This window comes from Muntiacus reevesi, chromosome 11, assembly GCF_963930625.1.
Source record: "Muntiacus reevesi chromosome 11, mMunRee1.1, whole genome shotgun sequence".
NCBI classification, from domain to species: domain Eukaryota; kingdom Metazoa; phylum Chordata; class Mammalia; order Artiodactyla; family Cervidae; genus Muntiacus; species Muntiacus reevesi.
In genome coordinates this window covers 70,103,885-70,121,509 of record NC_089259.1, presented here as the reverse complement: position 1 = coordinate 70,121,509, position 17,625 = coordinate 70,103,885, and the positions used below count along the sequence as shown (strand labels likewise).

Below are 17,625 nucleotides of genomic sequence, written 5' to 3'. Positions count from 1 at the left end.
TCCAACTCTGCGACCCCATGAACCGCAGCATGCCAGGCCTCCTTGTCCATCACAAAATCCCAGAGTCAACCCAAACCCATGTCTATCGACTTGGTGATGCCATCCAACGATCTCATCCTCTGTCATCCCCTTCTCCTCCTGCCCTCAATATTTCCCAGCATCAGGGTCTTTTCCAGTGAGTCAGCTCTTTGCATCAGGTGGCCAAAGTATTGGAGTTTCAGCTTCAACATCAGTTCTTCCAATGAACACCCAGGACTGATCTCCTTTAGGATGGACTGGTTGGATCTCCTTGCAGTCCAAGGGACTCTCAAGAGGCTTCTCCAACACCACAGTTCAAAATCATCAATTCTTTGGTGCTCAGCTTTCTTTATAGTCCAACTCTCACATCCATACATGAGCACTGGAAAAACCATAGCCTGGACTAGATGGACCTTTGTTGGCAATATGCTTTGTTTTAATATGCTATCTAGGTTGGTCATAACTTTCCTTCCAAGGAGTAAGTGTCTTTTAATTTCATGGCTGCAGTCACCATCTGCGGTGATTTTGGAGCCCAAAAAAATAAAGTCAGCCACTGTTTCCACTGTTTCCCCATCTATCTGCCATGAATGATAGGACCGATGCCATGATCTTCGTTTTCTGAATGTTGAGTTTTAAGCCAACTTTTTCACTCTTCTCTTCCACTTTCATCAAGAGGCTTTTTAGTTCTTCTTCACCTTCTGCCATAAGAGTGGTGTCATCTGCATATCTGAGGTTATTGATATTTCTCTGTTGGATCTGCTTGCAATCCAAGGGACTCTCAAGAGTCTTCTCCCAACACCACAGTTCAGAAGCATCAATTCTTTGGTACTCAGCTTTCTTTAGAGTCCAACTCTCACATCCATACATGACTACTGGGAAAACCATAGCCTTGACTAGATGTCCTTTGTTGGCAAAGTAATGTCTCTGCTTTTTAATATGCTGTCTAGGTTGGTCATAATTTTCTTCCAAGGAGCAAGCGTCTTTTAATTTCATGGCTGCAGTCACCATCTGCAATGATTTTGGAGCCCCCCAAAATAATGTCTGTCACAGTTTCCCCATCTGTTTGCCATCAAGTGATAGGACCAGATTCCATGATCTTAGTTTCCTGAATGTTGAGCGCTTTTTTTTTTTTTTGACTTTTTATTTTTATTTTTTTAATTTTTCCATTTATTTTTATTAGTTGGAGGCTAATTACTTTACAATATTGTAGTGGTTTTTGCCATACATTGACATGAATCAGCCATGGATTTACATGTGTTCCCCATCCTGAACCCCCCTCCCGCCTCCGTCCCCATCCCATTCCTCTGGGTCATCCCAGTGCACCAGCCCCGAGCACTTGTCTCATGCATCCAACCTGGACTGGCGATCTGTTTCACACTTGGTAATATACATGTTTCGATGCTGTTCTCTCAGATCATCCCACCCTCGCCTTCTCCCATAGTCCAAAAGTTTGTTCTATGCATCTGTGTCTCTTTTTCTGTCTTGCATATAGGGTTATCGTTACCATCTTTCTAAATTCCATATGTATCTGTTAGTATACTGTATTGGTGTTTATCTTTCTGGCTTACTTCACTCTGTATAATGGGCTCCAGTTTTATCCATCTCATTAGAACTGATTCAAATGTATTGTTTTTAATGGCTGAGTAATATTACATGGTGTATATGTACCGCAGCTTCCTTATCCATTTGTCTGCTGATGGGCATCTAGGTTGCTTCCATGTCCTGGCTATAATAAACAGTGCTGTGATGAACATTGGGATGCACGTGTCTCTTTCAGATCTGATTTCCTTGGTGTGTATCCCCAGGAGTGGGATTGCTGGGTCATATGACAGTTCTATTTCCAGTTTTTTAAGGAATCTCCACACTGTTCTTCATAGTGGCTGTACAAGCTTGCATTCCCACCAACAGTGTAAGAGGGTTTCCTTTTCTCCACACCCTCTCCAGCATTTACTGCTTGTAGACTTTTGGATAACAGCCATTCTGACTGGCATGTAATGGTAGCATTGAGGTTTTGATTTGCATTTCTCTGATAATGAGTGATGTTGAACATCTTTTCATGTGTTTGTTAGCCATCTGTATGTCTTCTTTGGAGAAATGTTTGTTTAGATCTTTGGCACATTTTTTGATTGGGTCATTTATTTTTCTGGAATAGAGCTACAGGAGTTGCTTGTATATTTTTGAGATTAATCCTTTGTCTGTTTCTTCATTTGCTATTATTTTCTCCCATTCTGAAGGCTGTCTTTTCACCTTGCTTATAGTTTCCTTTGTTGTGCAAAAGCTTTTCAGTTTCGTTAGGTCCCATTTGTTTATTTTTGCTTTTATTTCCAATATTCTGGGAGTTGGGTCATAGAGGATCCTGCTGTGATTTATGTCAGAGAGTGTTTTGCCTATGTTCTCCACTAGGAGTTTTATAGTTTCTGGTCTTACATTTAGATCTTTAATCCATTTTGAGTTTATTTTTGTGTATGGTGTTAGAAAGTGTTCTAGTTTCATTCTTTTACAAGTGGCTGACCAGTTTTCCCAGCACCGCTTGTTAAAGAGGTTGTCTTTTTTCCATTGTATATTCTTGCCTCCTTTGTCAAAGATAAGGTGTCCATAGGTTCGTGGATTTATCTCTGGGCTTTCTATTCTGTTCCATTGATCTATATTTCTGTCTTTGTGCCAGTACCATACTGTCTTGATGACTGTGGCTTTGTAGTAGAGCCTGAAGTCAGGCAGGTTGATTCCTCCAGTTCCATTCTTCTCTCTCAAGATTGCTTTGGCTATTCGAGGTTTTTTGTATTTCCATACAAATTGTGAAATTATTTGTTCTAGTTCTGTTAAGAATACCATTGGTGGCTTGATAGGGATTGCATTGAATCTATAGATTGCTTTGGGTAGTATAATCATTTTCACAATATTGAGTCTTCCAATCCATGAACACGGTATATTTCTCAATATTTGTGTCCTCTTTGATTTCTTTCATCAGTGTTTTATAGTTTTCTATGTATAGATCTTTTGTTTCTTTAGGTAGATATACTCCTAAGTATTTTATTCTTCTTGTTGCAATGGTGAATGGTATTGTTTCCTTAAATTCTCTTTCTGTTTTCTCATTGTTAGTGTATAGGAATGTGAGGGATTTCTGTGTGTTAATTTTATATCCTGCAACTTTACTATATTCATTGATTAGCTCTAGTAATTTTCTGGAAGAGTCTTTAGGGTTTTCTATGTAGAGGATCATGTCATCTGCCGACAGTGAGAGTTTCACTTCTTCTTTTCCTATCTGGATTCCTTTTACTTCTTTTTCTGCTCTGATTGCTGTGGCCAAAACTTCCAACACTATGTTAAATAGTAGTGGTGAGAGTGGGCACCCTTGCCTTGTTCCTGACTTTAGGGGAAATGCTTTCAATTTTTCACCATTGAGGATAATGTTTGCTGTGGGTTTGTCATATATAGCTTTTATTATGTTGAGGTATGTTCCTTCTATTCCTGCCTTCTGGAGAGTTTTTATCGTAAATGGATGTTGAATTTTGTCAAAGGCTTTTTTTGCGTCTATTGAGATAACCATATGGTTTTTATCTTTCAGTTTGTTAATGTGTATTAAATTGATTGATTTGCGGATATTAAAGAATCCTTGCATTCCTGGGATAAAGCCCACTTGGTCATGGTGTATGATTTTTTTAATATGTTGTTGGATTCGTTTGCTAGAATTTTGTTAAGGATTTTTGCATCTATGTTCATCAGTGATATTGGCCTGTAGTTTTCTTTTTTTGTGGCATCTTTGTCTGGTTTTGGAATTAGGGTGATGGTGGCCTCATAGAATGAGTTTGGAAGTTTACCTTCTTCTGCAAATTTCTGGAAGAGTTTGAATAAGATAGGTGTTAGGTCTTCTCTAAATTTTTGGTAGAATTCAGCTGTGAAGCCATCTGGTCATGGGCTTTTTTTTTGCTGGAAGATTTCTGATTACAGTTTCAATTTCCATGCTTGTGATGGATCTGTTAAGATTGTCTATTTCTTTCTGGTTCAGTTTTGAAAAGTTATACTTTTCTAAGAATTTGTCCATTTCTTCCAAGTTGTCCATTTTATTGGCATAGAGCTGCTGGTAGTAGTCTCTTATGATCCTTTGTATTTCAGTGTGTTGTCTGTTGTGATCTCTCCTTTTTCATTTCCAGTTTTGTTGATTTGGTTCTTCTCTGTTTGTTTCTTAATGAGTCTTGCTAACGGTTTGTTAATTTTGAATGTTGAGCTTTAAGCCAACTTTTTCACTCTCTTCTTTCACTTTCATCAAGAGGCTCTTTACTTCTTCTTTGCTTTCTGCCTTAAGTGTGGTGTCATCTGCATATCTGAGGTTACTGATACTTCTCCCGACATATGTATATATGTAATATAGTTCAGTGGTTAAGAGTTCAGACTATTGGTCACATACTTGTAAGTAGAAATTCTGTTTCCAAAATGTAATAGTTAACCCATATATATGGAATTTAGAAAGATGGTAACGATAACCCTATATGCAAGACAGAAAAAGAGACACAGATGTATAGAACAGTCTTTTGGACTCTATGGGAGAAGGCGAGGGTGGGATGATCTGAGAGAACAGCATCGAAACATGTATATTACCAAGTGTGAAACAGATCGCCAGTCCAGGTTGGATGCATGAGACAAGTGCTCGGGGCTGATGCACTGGGATGACCCAGAGGGATGGGATGGGGAGGGAGATCGGAGAGGGGTTCAGGATGGGGAACACATGTAAATCCATGGCTGATTCATGTCAATGTATGGCAAAAACCACTACAATACTGTAAAGTAATTAGCCTCCAACTAATAAAAATAACTGGGGAAAAAAATGTAGTAGTTATATGACATTGGAAGTGATTCTCTGTATGTTTTATCATCTGTAAAGTGATAGCACAGAAAACTGTTTGCCATTTCCTAAATATACCATATCCTCTCTTCCCTTCTATTCCTTGCAGTGCTGTCTGTTTTTTCTTGGAATGTCTTTCTCCACTTTTAAAGGACAAGCAAATTTTTACTTGTCCTTTAAGATTTTGCTGTTATTCCCTGAAGAGGGTTTCCATGATCCCTCTCTCCACACTCAAACTTTATCACTTCTTTTCTGGGCTCCCATAAAACCTGGTTTATGGCCTCAGTTTTGCTTGTATATGTGTGAGCCCCTTGAAGGCAGATATTTTAGCTTTGTACTCACAGAGTCTGGCTAGACACATGACGTCAATGAATGTTTACTGAACAAATGAACATAGAGATAAATTAACCTCTTATGCACGTAGATGTATTTTTTAAAGTAAAGTCATACTCTGTATCAAAGGCCAGCAAACTACAGCCCCCGAGCCAAATCCAGCCTTTCCACCACCTGTTTTTCCACCTGTTTTTATAAACACAGGTTGTTGGAGACAGCCAGGTTCATTCGTTCATGTGTTGTGTGTCATTGCTTTTGCACTGTAACATCACGATTGAGTAGTGTCAGAGACCAGATGGCTCACAAAACCTAAAATATGTGTCTGGGCCTTTTTAAAAAAGTTTTCTGACTTGTTCTCTGTAGGTAAATTACCTTCCTTTAAATAGTGTTGTAAATAACAGATAAAATTAGCAAAACTAACATCTTTCTATGACATACAAAAATGTGGCATTCCCTTTATTTATGTATTTCTTTTTCAGACAGACATATTTTGTTTAACTCTCTGGTATTTTTTTTAATTGAATAGGCAGGAACAAACTTTTATAAGATGACTGGCTTGGGTCCTTTGCCTCAAGCTCTTTATAATGGTGAATCCTTTCATCGTGAAGAGCTGAATTTTAAGGAATTAGAAATGGCTCTTCTTCACAGAATGATGGATACAACTGCGTATTTACAAAAGGAAGTTTTTATGGTAGGTAAGCATGTATGAGAAAATGTGTGATGTATAATATTTATAAATCATTTCTATATTAGAACTGTCTTAATAGCTAAAGTTAATTGCGTAAAAGTTTCCATTCTAATCATTTAGTAGTGCTTTTTAAAGTAGTAATTAAATTTATCTGTGCATAATTACATCTAAAAATTGCTTAATTGGAAAGAAACTCCAAAGTTTTACAGGAAAATTTATTATAAGACTCTTAAATTGACTTATTTTAGATTAAGCAGTCTCTAAATGTATTATCTGCATCATATTAAAACATATGCATATAAATTGCCTATATTACCTAAATAATATTTTGTTATTTTAGGGTGCATTAAATGATCGAATAAATGCAGTTGACTTCCTAATGGGTAAAAATAATGTTGTGCCCCGTATAAATCCTTTGATTTTGCACAATAAATGGCAGTACCTTAATTTGATATCTACATCAGGTAAAATAATCCTTCTATATACTTTTCTACAAATGTTTATTGAGTTGTGAATGTTTTATTAATTCATTACTTAACATTTAATATTAAAATTTTTAGTAACTGCTGATGTTGAAGATTTCTCTACTTTCTTCTTCTTGGATACACAAGATAAGAGTGCTGTAATTGCAGAGAACATGTACTATGTAACTGAAGGAGGTAATAAGCATATTTTATTTTCCTGAATTTATTCCTAAATGGTAAAAGTTAATAATTTTATTAAATGTTTGCATAGCGCATTTTTGTATGTTGTTACTTGACTAGAGGCCTGGTTTTCAATTTGAGAATTTGTAAATTGTTAGGATAAAAGGATTTTGCTGAGAAAAATGATGCCACCTATCCTAGCTAATCATATATGGAGAGGGGTTAATCTTATTTCTTTGCCTTTTTTTTAAAGCAAGCTATTCTATTATTCTCCCTTTTAGGAAGGTGATAAAACACTTTCAAGATTAAGTAACCTGATAATCTATAAGGCATGGATAAAAGTGTAATCCCTAGATGAGGGGAGAATAGTTCTGCATTCTGGTTAAACAGTGTCTGAATGTTTTGCTTAGGATAGCGGTCATATCCAAAGGAAGGGGAACCAAGACAGGAACATCTTTGGAAATAAGGATTTAGCCTAGATAGGAAAAGTGCAATATGACCACAGACTTGTGAGACACCATGAACTCTTCAGATAATGGAGTTTGGTTGGTTTGAGTTTCACTTTGTTTTGTTTGACCTACTTTGTTCTGGAGACTACACAGAGGACCCAGGTATGAAACATAAAAGAAAGCTGATTTTTATGTTGTTTTATAAAGTGGTAACTTTCTGACAATGAGTGATCTAAAGATGAAATTACTGTGAAATAAGGGGTAATTTTTATATATGAGAGAGATTTAAGCAGACAGCTAGTTTTTGAGAATGCTGTGGGGTAAATCCAAATTAGGACCAGATCGCCTTTGAATTACTTTGTAACAGATCTGTGATTTTATGTTCATAAAGTGAGTGGTCTGTCTACAAGAAATTCAACAAATAATAAGATATAATTCAGTTCCATCGTATGGCAGGCTAAGGTCCTGAATGTGTCAAATGAAAAGAAAAGTAGACAGAGAAACAGGGAATAAAAAATAGAAGAAATATACTTATCAGGTTCTGGATTGTATTTCAAAAATTGCTTCGGGGCGTCAGAATAGAGTAAGTTAGCCTATAACTAATCCCCTTAGATTAAATCTCTTGCAATTTAAAAGAATAATTAACTGAGAAACACCTTATTTCTTTATTTGTATTTATGTAAAGAAATATAAAATTGGGAGAAACTTGCTTAGCATTTTTTAAATATTTCTCAGTTTACTATTTGTAATGGTAAAAGTGCTCACATTTAAGAAGACATGAGAATTCTTTACCTTTCTTCTTTGAAAAGAATGTGTCACCACTGCATTACTCTTAAATTGCTTCTGAAGGATTGCAAGGAGAATCAGTGTTGTCCTTCATTATGTTACTTATTTTTTTCATTAACGAAAGTCAGTTTTTGCATAATTATATGTTACTGAATATGGTATGATGGCATCACCTACTCAGTGGATATGAGTTTCAGCAAGCTCCGGGAGATGGTGCAGGACTGGGAAGCTTGGCGTGCTGCAGTCCATGGGGTTACAAAGAGTCGGACACGACTTAGCAATTGAACAACAACAGTGATGATAACTGTAGCTTCACATCTATTCAGGTGTAAGTTTTTGGTATAGCAAACTTTCTATAGTTATTTTAAGTGGGTCATATGATCCAAGGAACTAATTTTTGTATAGGATTAATGATAGCCAGACAAGTATTATTTCAGATGTTGTATGCTGAGGTTGGATGAAATTAAACCCACTTAACTGTGACTGCAGAATTAAAAATTGTTTCATCTTGTGGCTTCCAGATTTTCAGATGTTTCTGGGAAAAAAAAATGTATTGATGTTTTTGGCACAAGATGATGTGAATTAGACTAAGTTAACAATAGCCAGAATTTTTGAAATGCCTGAATCATAAGCTAATAAAATGTTGCTGTTTCCAGTATCTGCTAATAATTTATTGTGTCTGGTTTTACATTATGTAAGGTATAAATATCATTTTTTTTTTAACATATGTAGCTGGAAGGCAATTTTGCATGCCAACAGCAGAACCTTGCTAAGCATAATACAATTTTCTCTACTGGCAAAAGTATCCCATAGATGTGTTTCTTGGGGACTATTCTTTCTTTTTGGTACCTGAGTTTATACAAAGTTTATAAATGAATTACTCTTAACATTTTCTATGTATTTCACTCTGTGTGTGTTTAATTTTTACCAATATTTGCTTATTTTCAAAATGATTCATTTTAAAAATTATTATTTTTATGTATTTTGTTAACTGGAAATGTTCCTATCTTTGGTTTGATTTTAAGAATTAGTTTATACTGTTTGAAACTTTCAGATGATTATGTAATTTCTTCAGTTACTTTCTGGATTATTGCTGATTTTGACAAACCATCTGGGAGAAAACTGCTTTTTAATGCATTAAATCACATGGTGAGTATTTGGACACTTTCTACAAAAATTAATGTGTTGTAATTTTGAGAAAGCCGTATGAAAAATGTGCATTAAATCTTTATTTTCCTTCATGTTAACATTTTCAGTTCCTTAACTTGGTTAGAACGTGGTGCTAAGACAGGAGCTCAGATTCTTTCTCCATGTAAGATAGGCAACCTTGACAGAAAAGACAGCCCTACCTGTCTTCTGTGATTCATGACTTGTATATTCTCTCCTAGTCCTTGCTGTTGCACATACATGTACATGTCTAATGGCGTGTATGTGCTGAATGTTTGTGTCCCTCCAAAAATTTATAGGGCTTCCCTGGTGGCTCAGATGGTAAAGAATCTTCTTGCAGTGCAGGAGACTCAGGTTTGATCCCTGGGTGGGGAAGATCCCTGGAGAAGGAAATGGCAAACGACTCCAGCATTCTTACTAGAGAATTCCATGGACAAAAGAGCCTGGCAGGCTACGGTCCATGGGATCACACAGAGTCGGACACTACTGAGTGGCTAACACTTTTTTCTTTTCTTTCAAAATTTTAATGTTCAAATCTAATCCTCAATGTGCTGATATTTGGAGATGGGACCTTTAGGAGGTAATTAGGTCATTAGGGTGGGGTCCTCATAAATGGGATTAGTGCTCTTACAAGAAGAGGTCCTAGAGCTAGCCTACTCTCTTTCTGTCATGTAAGGATCCAAGGAGAAATTAGAAAATGCAACCCAGAACAGGGTCCTCACCAGCACCTGACCATTCTGGCACGCTGATCTTGGTCTACCAGCCTCCATAATTGTACTATTTTTTTACATATCTATCTCAGTAATAAGTAAAACAAGTAAACAGAAAATCAATAGGGATGTACAGATGATTTGAATAATAAAATCCCCAAACTTTACCTAATGAATATTGATAGAAAAATGCACATTGCATAGTATATGTTCTTGCAAAGCACAAATGTAACATTTAAAAAACATTTGTAGATGCTGGGTTATCTCATAAAAATTAGACTGATGTTCTAGTTTTCTTTTGGTGATTGATTTCTAACTTAATTATACTGTAGTCAAAGAATATACTTTTGCTCTTTCAGCAGCAGGGTTTGAACAGCATGGATCCACTTATGCACAAATTTTTTTCAGTAGTAAATACTGCAGTATTATGTCATCTGTGGTTGGCTGACTCTACAGATGTGGTACTTTGAATATGGAGGGCCAACTATAAGTGGATTTTCGACTGCTCGGGGTTGGTGCATCTGACCCCTGCATTGTTCAAGGATCAAGTGTACTTCGTATGATTTTAGTCTTTGAAAATTTTATGAGATTTACAAAATTCCATTGTAAAAGGATATGTAAAATACTGATCTTTATCACCTTTAAATGTGTTTTGCAGAAAAGAAGTGGTCATAGTCGGTTGGGGGTTATTTATAATCCTACATCAAAAATAGATGAAGAAAACACAACTATTTCTAGAGGAATTCTGGCAGCTTTTCTTACACTGAAAAACAGCTTTTTGAGAAACTTTCTCAGGAAACTGGCGGAAGAAAAAACCGCTGCAGCTATTTACTCTGGAAATAAAATTAAAACATTGCTTACTGAGGTTAGTAGCTGTTTGTTTGAAATAATAGATACATATCTGTTGCATATTTCAAAAATATTTCAGTGTGCTTGGAGATATGTTGCCAAAAAATCAATAAGTATAATCAAATGGGGATCATAAGCTCTACAGTGGGAAGGTCCTCTTTAAATGATATGGCTTTGCATAGAAGCACTGAACATATCAAATTTCAGATATTTCAGCTACTACTCAATGATCTTAAAGTTAATGGCTTTCTAGTTTGGATATGTACTTATGTGAAGAATTGGGAGATAAAGGAATATGTAAATAATCCTCAGTTATTTCACTGAAGGGATCCAGTACAGGGAAAAATTCTAAGGTAAAAGCTGATGCTCTGGAAGAAAGACTCATTAATCCATTCAAAAAATTTATTGATTGACTCCCAGACAATGGGGATAATACTTGTAAACAAGGCAGATAGAATCCCTGTTCTTATGGACTTACACTGTAATGGGAAAGAAAAGGTAAGTGGTGCTAGAAAAAAGATTATAAGAAAGTATACTGTTTGAGGGATGTTCTTTTAGCTGGAGTGGTCAAGGGAAGGCATCTCTAAAGAGCTGTTGTTTGGGCAAAGCTCTGAATGAAATGAGATATCAAGCCATGGAAAGTCTGTAAGAAGAATATACCAGATTCAAGAATACAGTGGATCTGAAGAAAGTATTTATAGGAGGACATGGTCAACTATGCCAGATGTCTTGAAATTAGGAAGGTGGTCGTTGGTGACTGATAAGAACAGTTTCAATGAAGTAGTAGGTATAAAGGTGAACTGGAGTCGAGAGAAAGGGAAATCATAAGAGACAGCAAGTATTCGTAGCTTTCTAAAGGAATTTTCCTATGCGGAGAACAGAGAAATATTGTGTAGCTAGAATAGTACTTGAGGTCAGGGAAGGATTTCACTTTTTTGGTATGCTAATGAAAACAGTCCATCCAAATAGGAGGATGATCTGGAGAGAAAGGAGCAAAGTGGGAGGATGTTTCTTGAGTAGAAAAGAGGTCCTGGGACCCACTACACAAGTTCCAAGTGTTGGTTTAAGAACAGGGTAGATTTATTTGGTGGTAGCAAGATGAGTACTTCTCTTCTGATTTGATTCCGTTTTCAAAAAAAGTCAGATCATTAGCTAAGTATTAGGATGGGAGTAGGTGTTCTTAGAGGTTGAAGGAAAGAGGAGAGAATGTCAAGTATTTTCCTATTGTTCTGAGAGTAAGAAAGTCGATCAACAGTGGTATAGGAAAAAAAAAAAAAAAAAACAGTGGTATAGGAAAATTTCTGAGGGCTCTCTTGAGATTAGTGACCATAATTGAAAGTGAGATCAGTGTTGGCCGCACGTGTTTCTCCAGCCATCCTAACACTGTTTGGATCTTGTCGCAGAGTAAACAGAATTATCTTTAACCAGAGTTGAGGTTTTGCCAAGTGATTATAACTGAGAGGAGGCATTCAAGGGAACTGAGCATGCACTGTTTTTGCTATGGTAAAGGGCTCTGAGGTAGAGCTTGGTTAGGAGAAAAATTATGATATGGAAAGCACGATAGACAATAAGTGGTTGGATCAAGGGACTGAAGGGTTGGCTAATGGTTGTTCTGGTGACACTGCAGTGAATGAGCTGGAGGGTCAGCAGCTTGTGATCAGAGAGGAGTTGACTTGAGAGATTCTGAAAGTGAAGTTCTAGGGCTGCACTGTCTGATACTGTAGCCGCAACTTCATGTGGCTGTTCTAAATCTAAATAAAATTACAGTAAATTTCTCAGTAATACTAGCCAGATTTCTAGAGCTCAGTGCCCACCTGTGGCTGTGCCTTGGGCAGGCAGGGAATCTTTTCTGATATTGTAGGTATTCCAGGAACATGATGAAAATGCAGAAGGCAAGGCCCACCCTGGATCTGCTCCAGTACAGTCTATATTTTAACAAGTCACCCAGGTGGTTTGTATGCATATTAATGTTTGAAAGAATCCACCTGCAATGAGGGAGACCTGGGTTCAATCCCTGGGTTGGGAAGATCCCTTGGAGAACAGAAAGACTACCCACTTCAGCATTCTGGTCTGGAGAATTCCATGAACTGTATAGTCCGTGGGGTTGCAGACTGAGCGACTTTCACTTAATGTTTGATACACACTGAGATGGATAATATTACTTTTGTATTTCAGAATTTAAATGTACTATTACTAAACTGGTTTTGTGGGATTGGAATGAGACAGAGTATTTTTATTTTAACCAGTATTTTTTAGTTGAGCACACCAAAATGGAAGTAGTGAGTTTGGAATTTAATAAGCGTTGTATTTTATTTTTTAATGTTACATTTTTTTTAAATGATGTTCCCTAGCATTTTATTAATCAGTAATCTACCCCACATTCTCAACAAAAGGAATAGCAAGCTATCTACTTATAACAGGATTTACAAATATTGTAATTGCCTTGCCAAGAAGGATTCTTTTTTTAAAATGTGATTTCAGAACAAGATGGTACTTTTAAAAATCAAAAGTTAATGTAATTTTAAGTTTTATAATGACTTATTAAAGTAAGCTATGTTAAAAATTTATTTTATGTATTTACTGTTCTCTTATTGTTTTTATCATTCTTAACTTATGCCTTAGGGGATGGATAAAAATGCCTTTGAGAAAAAATATAATACCATTGGAGTGAATATTTTTCGAACTCACCAGTTGTTCTGCCGAGATGTACTTAAATTGAGTCCTGGAGAAAATGGTGTTGTCAGCAATGGGAGGGTAAGTAGAAAAAGCGATTGCTTACTTTTCTCAGTGACACTGTGATACAAAGGTCTCAAACATTTTCTGTTACAATACACCTAATGCAGTACACACAGAGGCTCACGCCAGACAGGTCTCAGCATAAATAGACCGGCCTCTGAGATCATTTAGTTCATGGCACGCTCCCTGTGTCTTCACCCCTACCCCCATTGATGATAACATTGGATGTGGCTGAGGATGTTCTTTGGGGATAGCTTTTATAAGGTAAGTATTAGAACAAGCAGTTTAGTATATATTACAACTTTGTAATTGAGAATCACTGTTGTAAATGTGTGTATAAAGTACATTTTAACATCTTTTTTCTGTTTGTCGCTTTTTTCTACAATTGATTATATTAATAATACCTTTGTAGGTTTTGTGGTGTAAAGTTATACCACAAATATAATTAATATAATTTTATGTTATATTTGCATTATTTGTGTATTATTTATAATATTTGTATTAATATAATTTGTGTTTGTATTATTTTTAATATTTGTTTTAATATAATTTTTAAAAACTATGGGGAAGGTCACTCTTACTCCCAACATCCTAATAAAGATTTTTTCTTTTTTAAAAAATTTATTTATTTTTAATTGGAGGATAATTGCTTTGCAATATTGTGTTAGTTTCTGCTGTACATCAACATGAATCAGCCATAGGTATACATATGTCCCCTCCCTCTTGAATCTTTCTCCTATCTCCCATACCATCCCACCCTCTAGGTTTTACCTTCAAATCCTTTGTTTCTACTCTGCATAGCCTTGTCTGTTTTTTAAATACATAATTATAATCACACTTTTTTTCTCTTAATATACTAAGAATATTTTTCCAGTTGATTAGGGAGCTGTAATAGATGCATACAAAATTAATGGATGATAGCTACTTATTAAATTTTTAGTATGATAGTCTAGTTTTCTTTCTCAGGTGTGATTTAAGTTTTTAAAAATTGAATCTGGTGCTTAAGTATTTTTAGAAGTTAACGAATGCAGTGTGTTTGACATACCTCTGCTTGAAGCATCAAATTGTATATCCCTAAGTCATCATCAAAGCTCAGTTTTCTACATTTTTATGAGTTCTGTTCCCTCTGTGCTCCATTCCCATATCATCATTCCCTTAAAATTATGCTTATTTATTCTTTCTTATCTGAATCTGTAAATAATAGAAATCAGAGAATAATGAGGGACTCATATCATCCACAAATTAAGTATTTCTTCTTCAGTGTAACAGTTCTTGTGCTAATTGTGTTAGCTCCTAAAGGTAGTTAGACTCATGTACAGTGCCACTGTAAAATTGGTGACAACAGTTGGCATTTATGTTTATAATAGTGTAAAGTGTTAGTGAATTTTGATAGTGAGCTATTTGAAAGCCCAAAAATGGTATTCCTTTTTTTTTTTTCTTTAGCAATTGCTTTGGGAAGAAATAAAACTTTTTAGAACAATTTTAAAGTATAAGGCTACCTTTGACTTTGTCAGGCATTTTAAGGGGTAAAAAGTTACAGCCTGTAAAAAGATACAGCTGTATCTATTAATTTGCCTTTTGGTTATACATAATGGAAAAGCTACTCTATGCTTTCTTTGTCATGGCTTAATGTAACTCAGCCATGATAATATTGTTATCAATATTAGTGATAAATATTATAGTTATATTCAGCTTATTTCTTTTAGAACTCTTTTCTTCTCATTTTCCTTGAAATTGACAAAAGGATTTAGCTGTAATCTTGCCATGAACTGAACATTCTTCTGGAATCCCAAGAGTATAGTAGTGAAAAAAACATGTTTTTGTGGAGTTTACATTGTGATGCACAGGGAACAAAAACAAATAGTGTCCTTATTTATATGGGGTTATTTGGACAGAGAACCAAAAGAGGTGAGAGAGCAAACTGCGTTGCATATCTGGAAGAAGAATGTTTTAGGGAGAGGGAACTGGGAGTACAAAGTCCTGAGATGAGGTATGTCTGTGTGTTCTAAGAGTGGCAGATATGAGGAGAACAGGAGAGAAGTGGCTGGGGGGCCAGATCAGGTGCGGTTTTACTCTGAATGAGTTGAGAAGCTCATTGTTCTGGAGAGGGGATTGACATAAACTGACTTACATTTCATTTGGATCATTAGTGGCTATTACATTGAGAATAGACTGTAGAGGCTGGAAGCCAGTTAGGAGCTATTACAGTAGACCAAGTGAGAGCTGATGGTGGCCTGGACCAGAATGGCTCTAGTGGGAACAGAGAGAAGTAGACGTGAGATGTACTTTGAAGGAAGGGTGAACAGGAATTGCGTACAGATTTGCTGTGGGATGTGAGAGAACTGCATGACCAGCAGAATGAAGTTGCATTGTTTTAAGGTAAGGAAGACTTGCAGGAGGAGTGGGCTTGTTCAGAGGAAAAGGAAGATCAGATAGAGAATTCAGTTCTGCATATAGTGAGAGTTCAGTGTTCCGTCCTGGACTTGTGAGTAGACTGGTTGAGTCAGCAACTGGACATAAGTTAAGTTCAGGGGAGAGGTCAGGACTGGAGATAGTTAGGAAGTCAAATATGTTGACTTTTTATGTTGAGTAATGAAAAATTATAATTTTTATTATCTTTGTATTTGTAGGATTGTGGTTTGAAATAGAAAAGTGTGATATATCTGAAAATAAGTACTGTGGTTTCCGAACTGTAATGTAGTACTTAGCTTATTACTGTGTCTCAAGAGTAATGCTTTTATAAAACACAATAATCATAGCAATTGTAGCACGTAGCTATAATTCTGAACCAGATAATTTAATGTTCAAAATAATTTTGACATTTTAGAATCAATCTTCATTTTGAACCTGTCCAAATATTTACATTAGAATTGAAACATATTCAAAGTTAAAATTGTTTATAAATGATCAAAACTAGGGAGTATTGATCTCATACTTTCTTACTGACATGCTAAAGAATTTAAAATCTATTTTAATATTAAATAAAACCCTAAACAATACTGTTGCTATTGATTTGGCCAAAAAGTTTGTTTAGGTTTTTCCATAACATCTTATAGAAAAGTCTGAATGAACTTTGTAGCTAACCCAATATATTTATATTTATTCTTATTACACTCCATAATACAATAAATAAATAAATTTGCTGACAAAGGTCCTTATAGTCAAAGCTGTGATTTTTCCAGTAGTCACATGTGGATGTGAGAGTTGGACCATAAAGAAGGCTGAGCACTGAAGAATTGATGTTTCTGAACTGTGATGTTGGAGATTCTTGAGAGTCCTGGGACTGAAAGGAAATCAAACTAGTCAATCCTAAAGGAAATCAGTCCTGAATATTCATTGGAAGGACTGATGCTAAAGCTTCAATCCTTTGGCCTCCTGATGCGAAGAACTGACTTATTAGAAAAGATCCTGACCCTGGGAAAGATTGAAGCAGGAGGATAAGGTGACAGCAGAGGACGAGATGGTTGGACGGCATCACCAACTCAGTGGACATGCGTTTGAGCAAGCTCTGGGAGATGGTGAAGGACAGGGATGCCTGACATGCTGTAGTCCATGGGGTTGCAGAGTCAGACATGACTGAGTGACTGAACAACGGTTATGCTGCGTGCTTACAGATACCTGACAGAGATGGTACAGCAGAGAGTAGGGAAACAAGCAAGGCCTTTTCGTTTAGCAGGACAGTTTGGATTCAGATTCCAGTTACACCATTAATTATATGACCTTTGTCATAAAATTTGTTCATTTGGACAATAGAAAATGTAGTAGTATGTTTTACAAAGTTGTCAGAGGATTAAATATGCTTTTACACCTAAAGCACATAGAATAGCCCCAGACATAGAGTAAATTTTCAGTAAATATTAACTTTTCTTTTCTCTAAATCTCTGAAGGCTATCATGAGAACTGTTGGGTACTTTTACAGATTTGGGTGGCTCAGAGGGTAAAGCGTCTGCCTGCAGTATGGGAGACCCGAGTTCGATCCCTGGGTTGGGAAGATCCCCTGGAGAAGGAAATGGCAACCTACTCCAGTATTCTTGCCTGGAAAATCCCATGGATGGAGAAGTCTGGTAGGCTACAGTCCATGGCGTCTCAAAGAGTTGGACACGACTGAGCGACTTCACTTTCACTTTTCACTTTTCACAGATTTTATGTTCATTGAGAGTCAGTATAGAGTCAGGGCCAGTGGATGAAACTTCAACAAGTAGAGAGAGATTTTTACTCGGTATGTGCATGAACATTTTAACAGAGTTTTCTAAAATGTTAATGATCTGTCAAAGGAGGTAGTGCATTTCTGTTACAGCAGTTATTCTGTTTAACTGAAAAGTCACATTTCCAAAATGTAAAGAAGATTTAAGCTCCAGATAGGTTTTATAGTACTATTACATGATTTTCAAATCTGATGTTCCAT

General features: G+C 36.1%; 1 protein-coding gene across 1 annotated transcript in view; it reads left to right on the top strand.

Moving 5' to 3' along the window:
• UGGT2 (UDP-glucose glycoprotein glucosyltransferase 2) overlaps positions 1-17,625 on the top strand; it is a 133,547-nt gene that overhangs the window by 68,152 nt on the left and 47,770 nt on the right. Inside the window, exons 17-22 of the mRNA XM_065902092.1 lie at positions 5,718-5,882; positions 6,220-6,343; positions 6,440-6,538; positions 8,813-8,907; positions 10,294-10,500; positions 13,107-13,238. Coding sequence (XP_065758164.1) covers positions 5,718-5,882; positions 6,220-6,343; positions 6,440-6,538; positions 8,813-8,907; positions 10,294-10,500; positions 13,107-13,238 — 822 coding nt within the window. The remainder of the gene's footprint in view (positions 1-5,717; positions 5,883-6,219; positions 6,344-6,439; positions 6,539-8,812; positions 8,908-10,293; positions 10,501-13,106; positions 13,239-17,625) is intronic.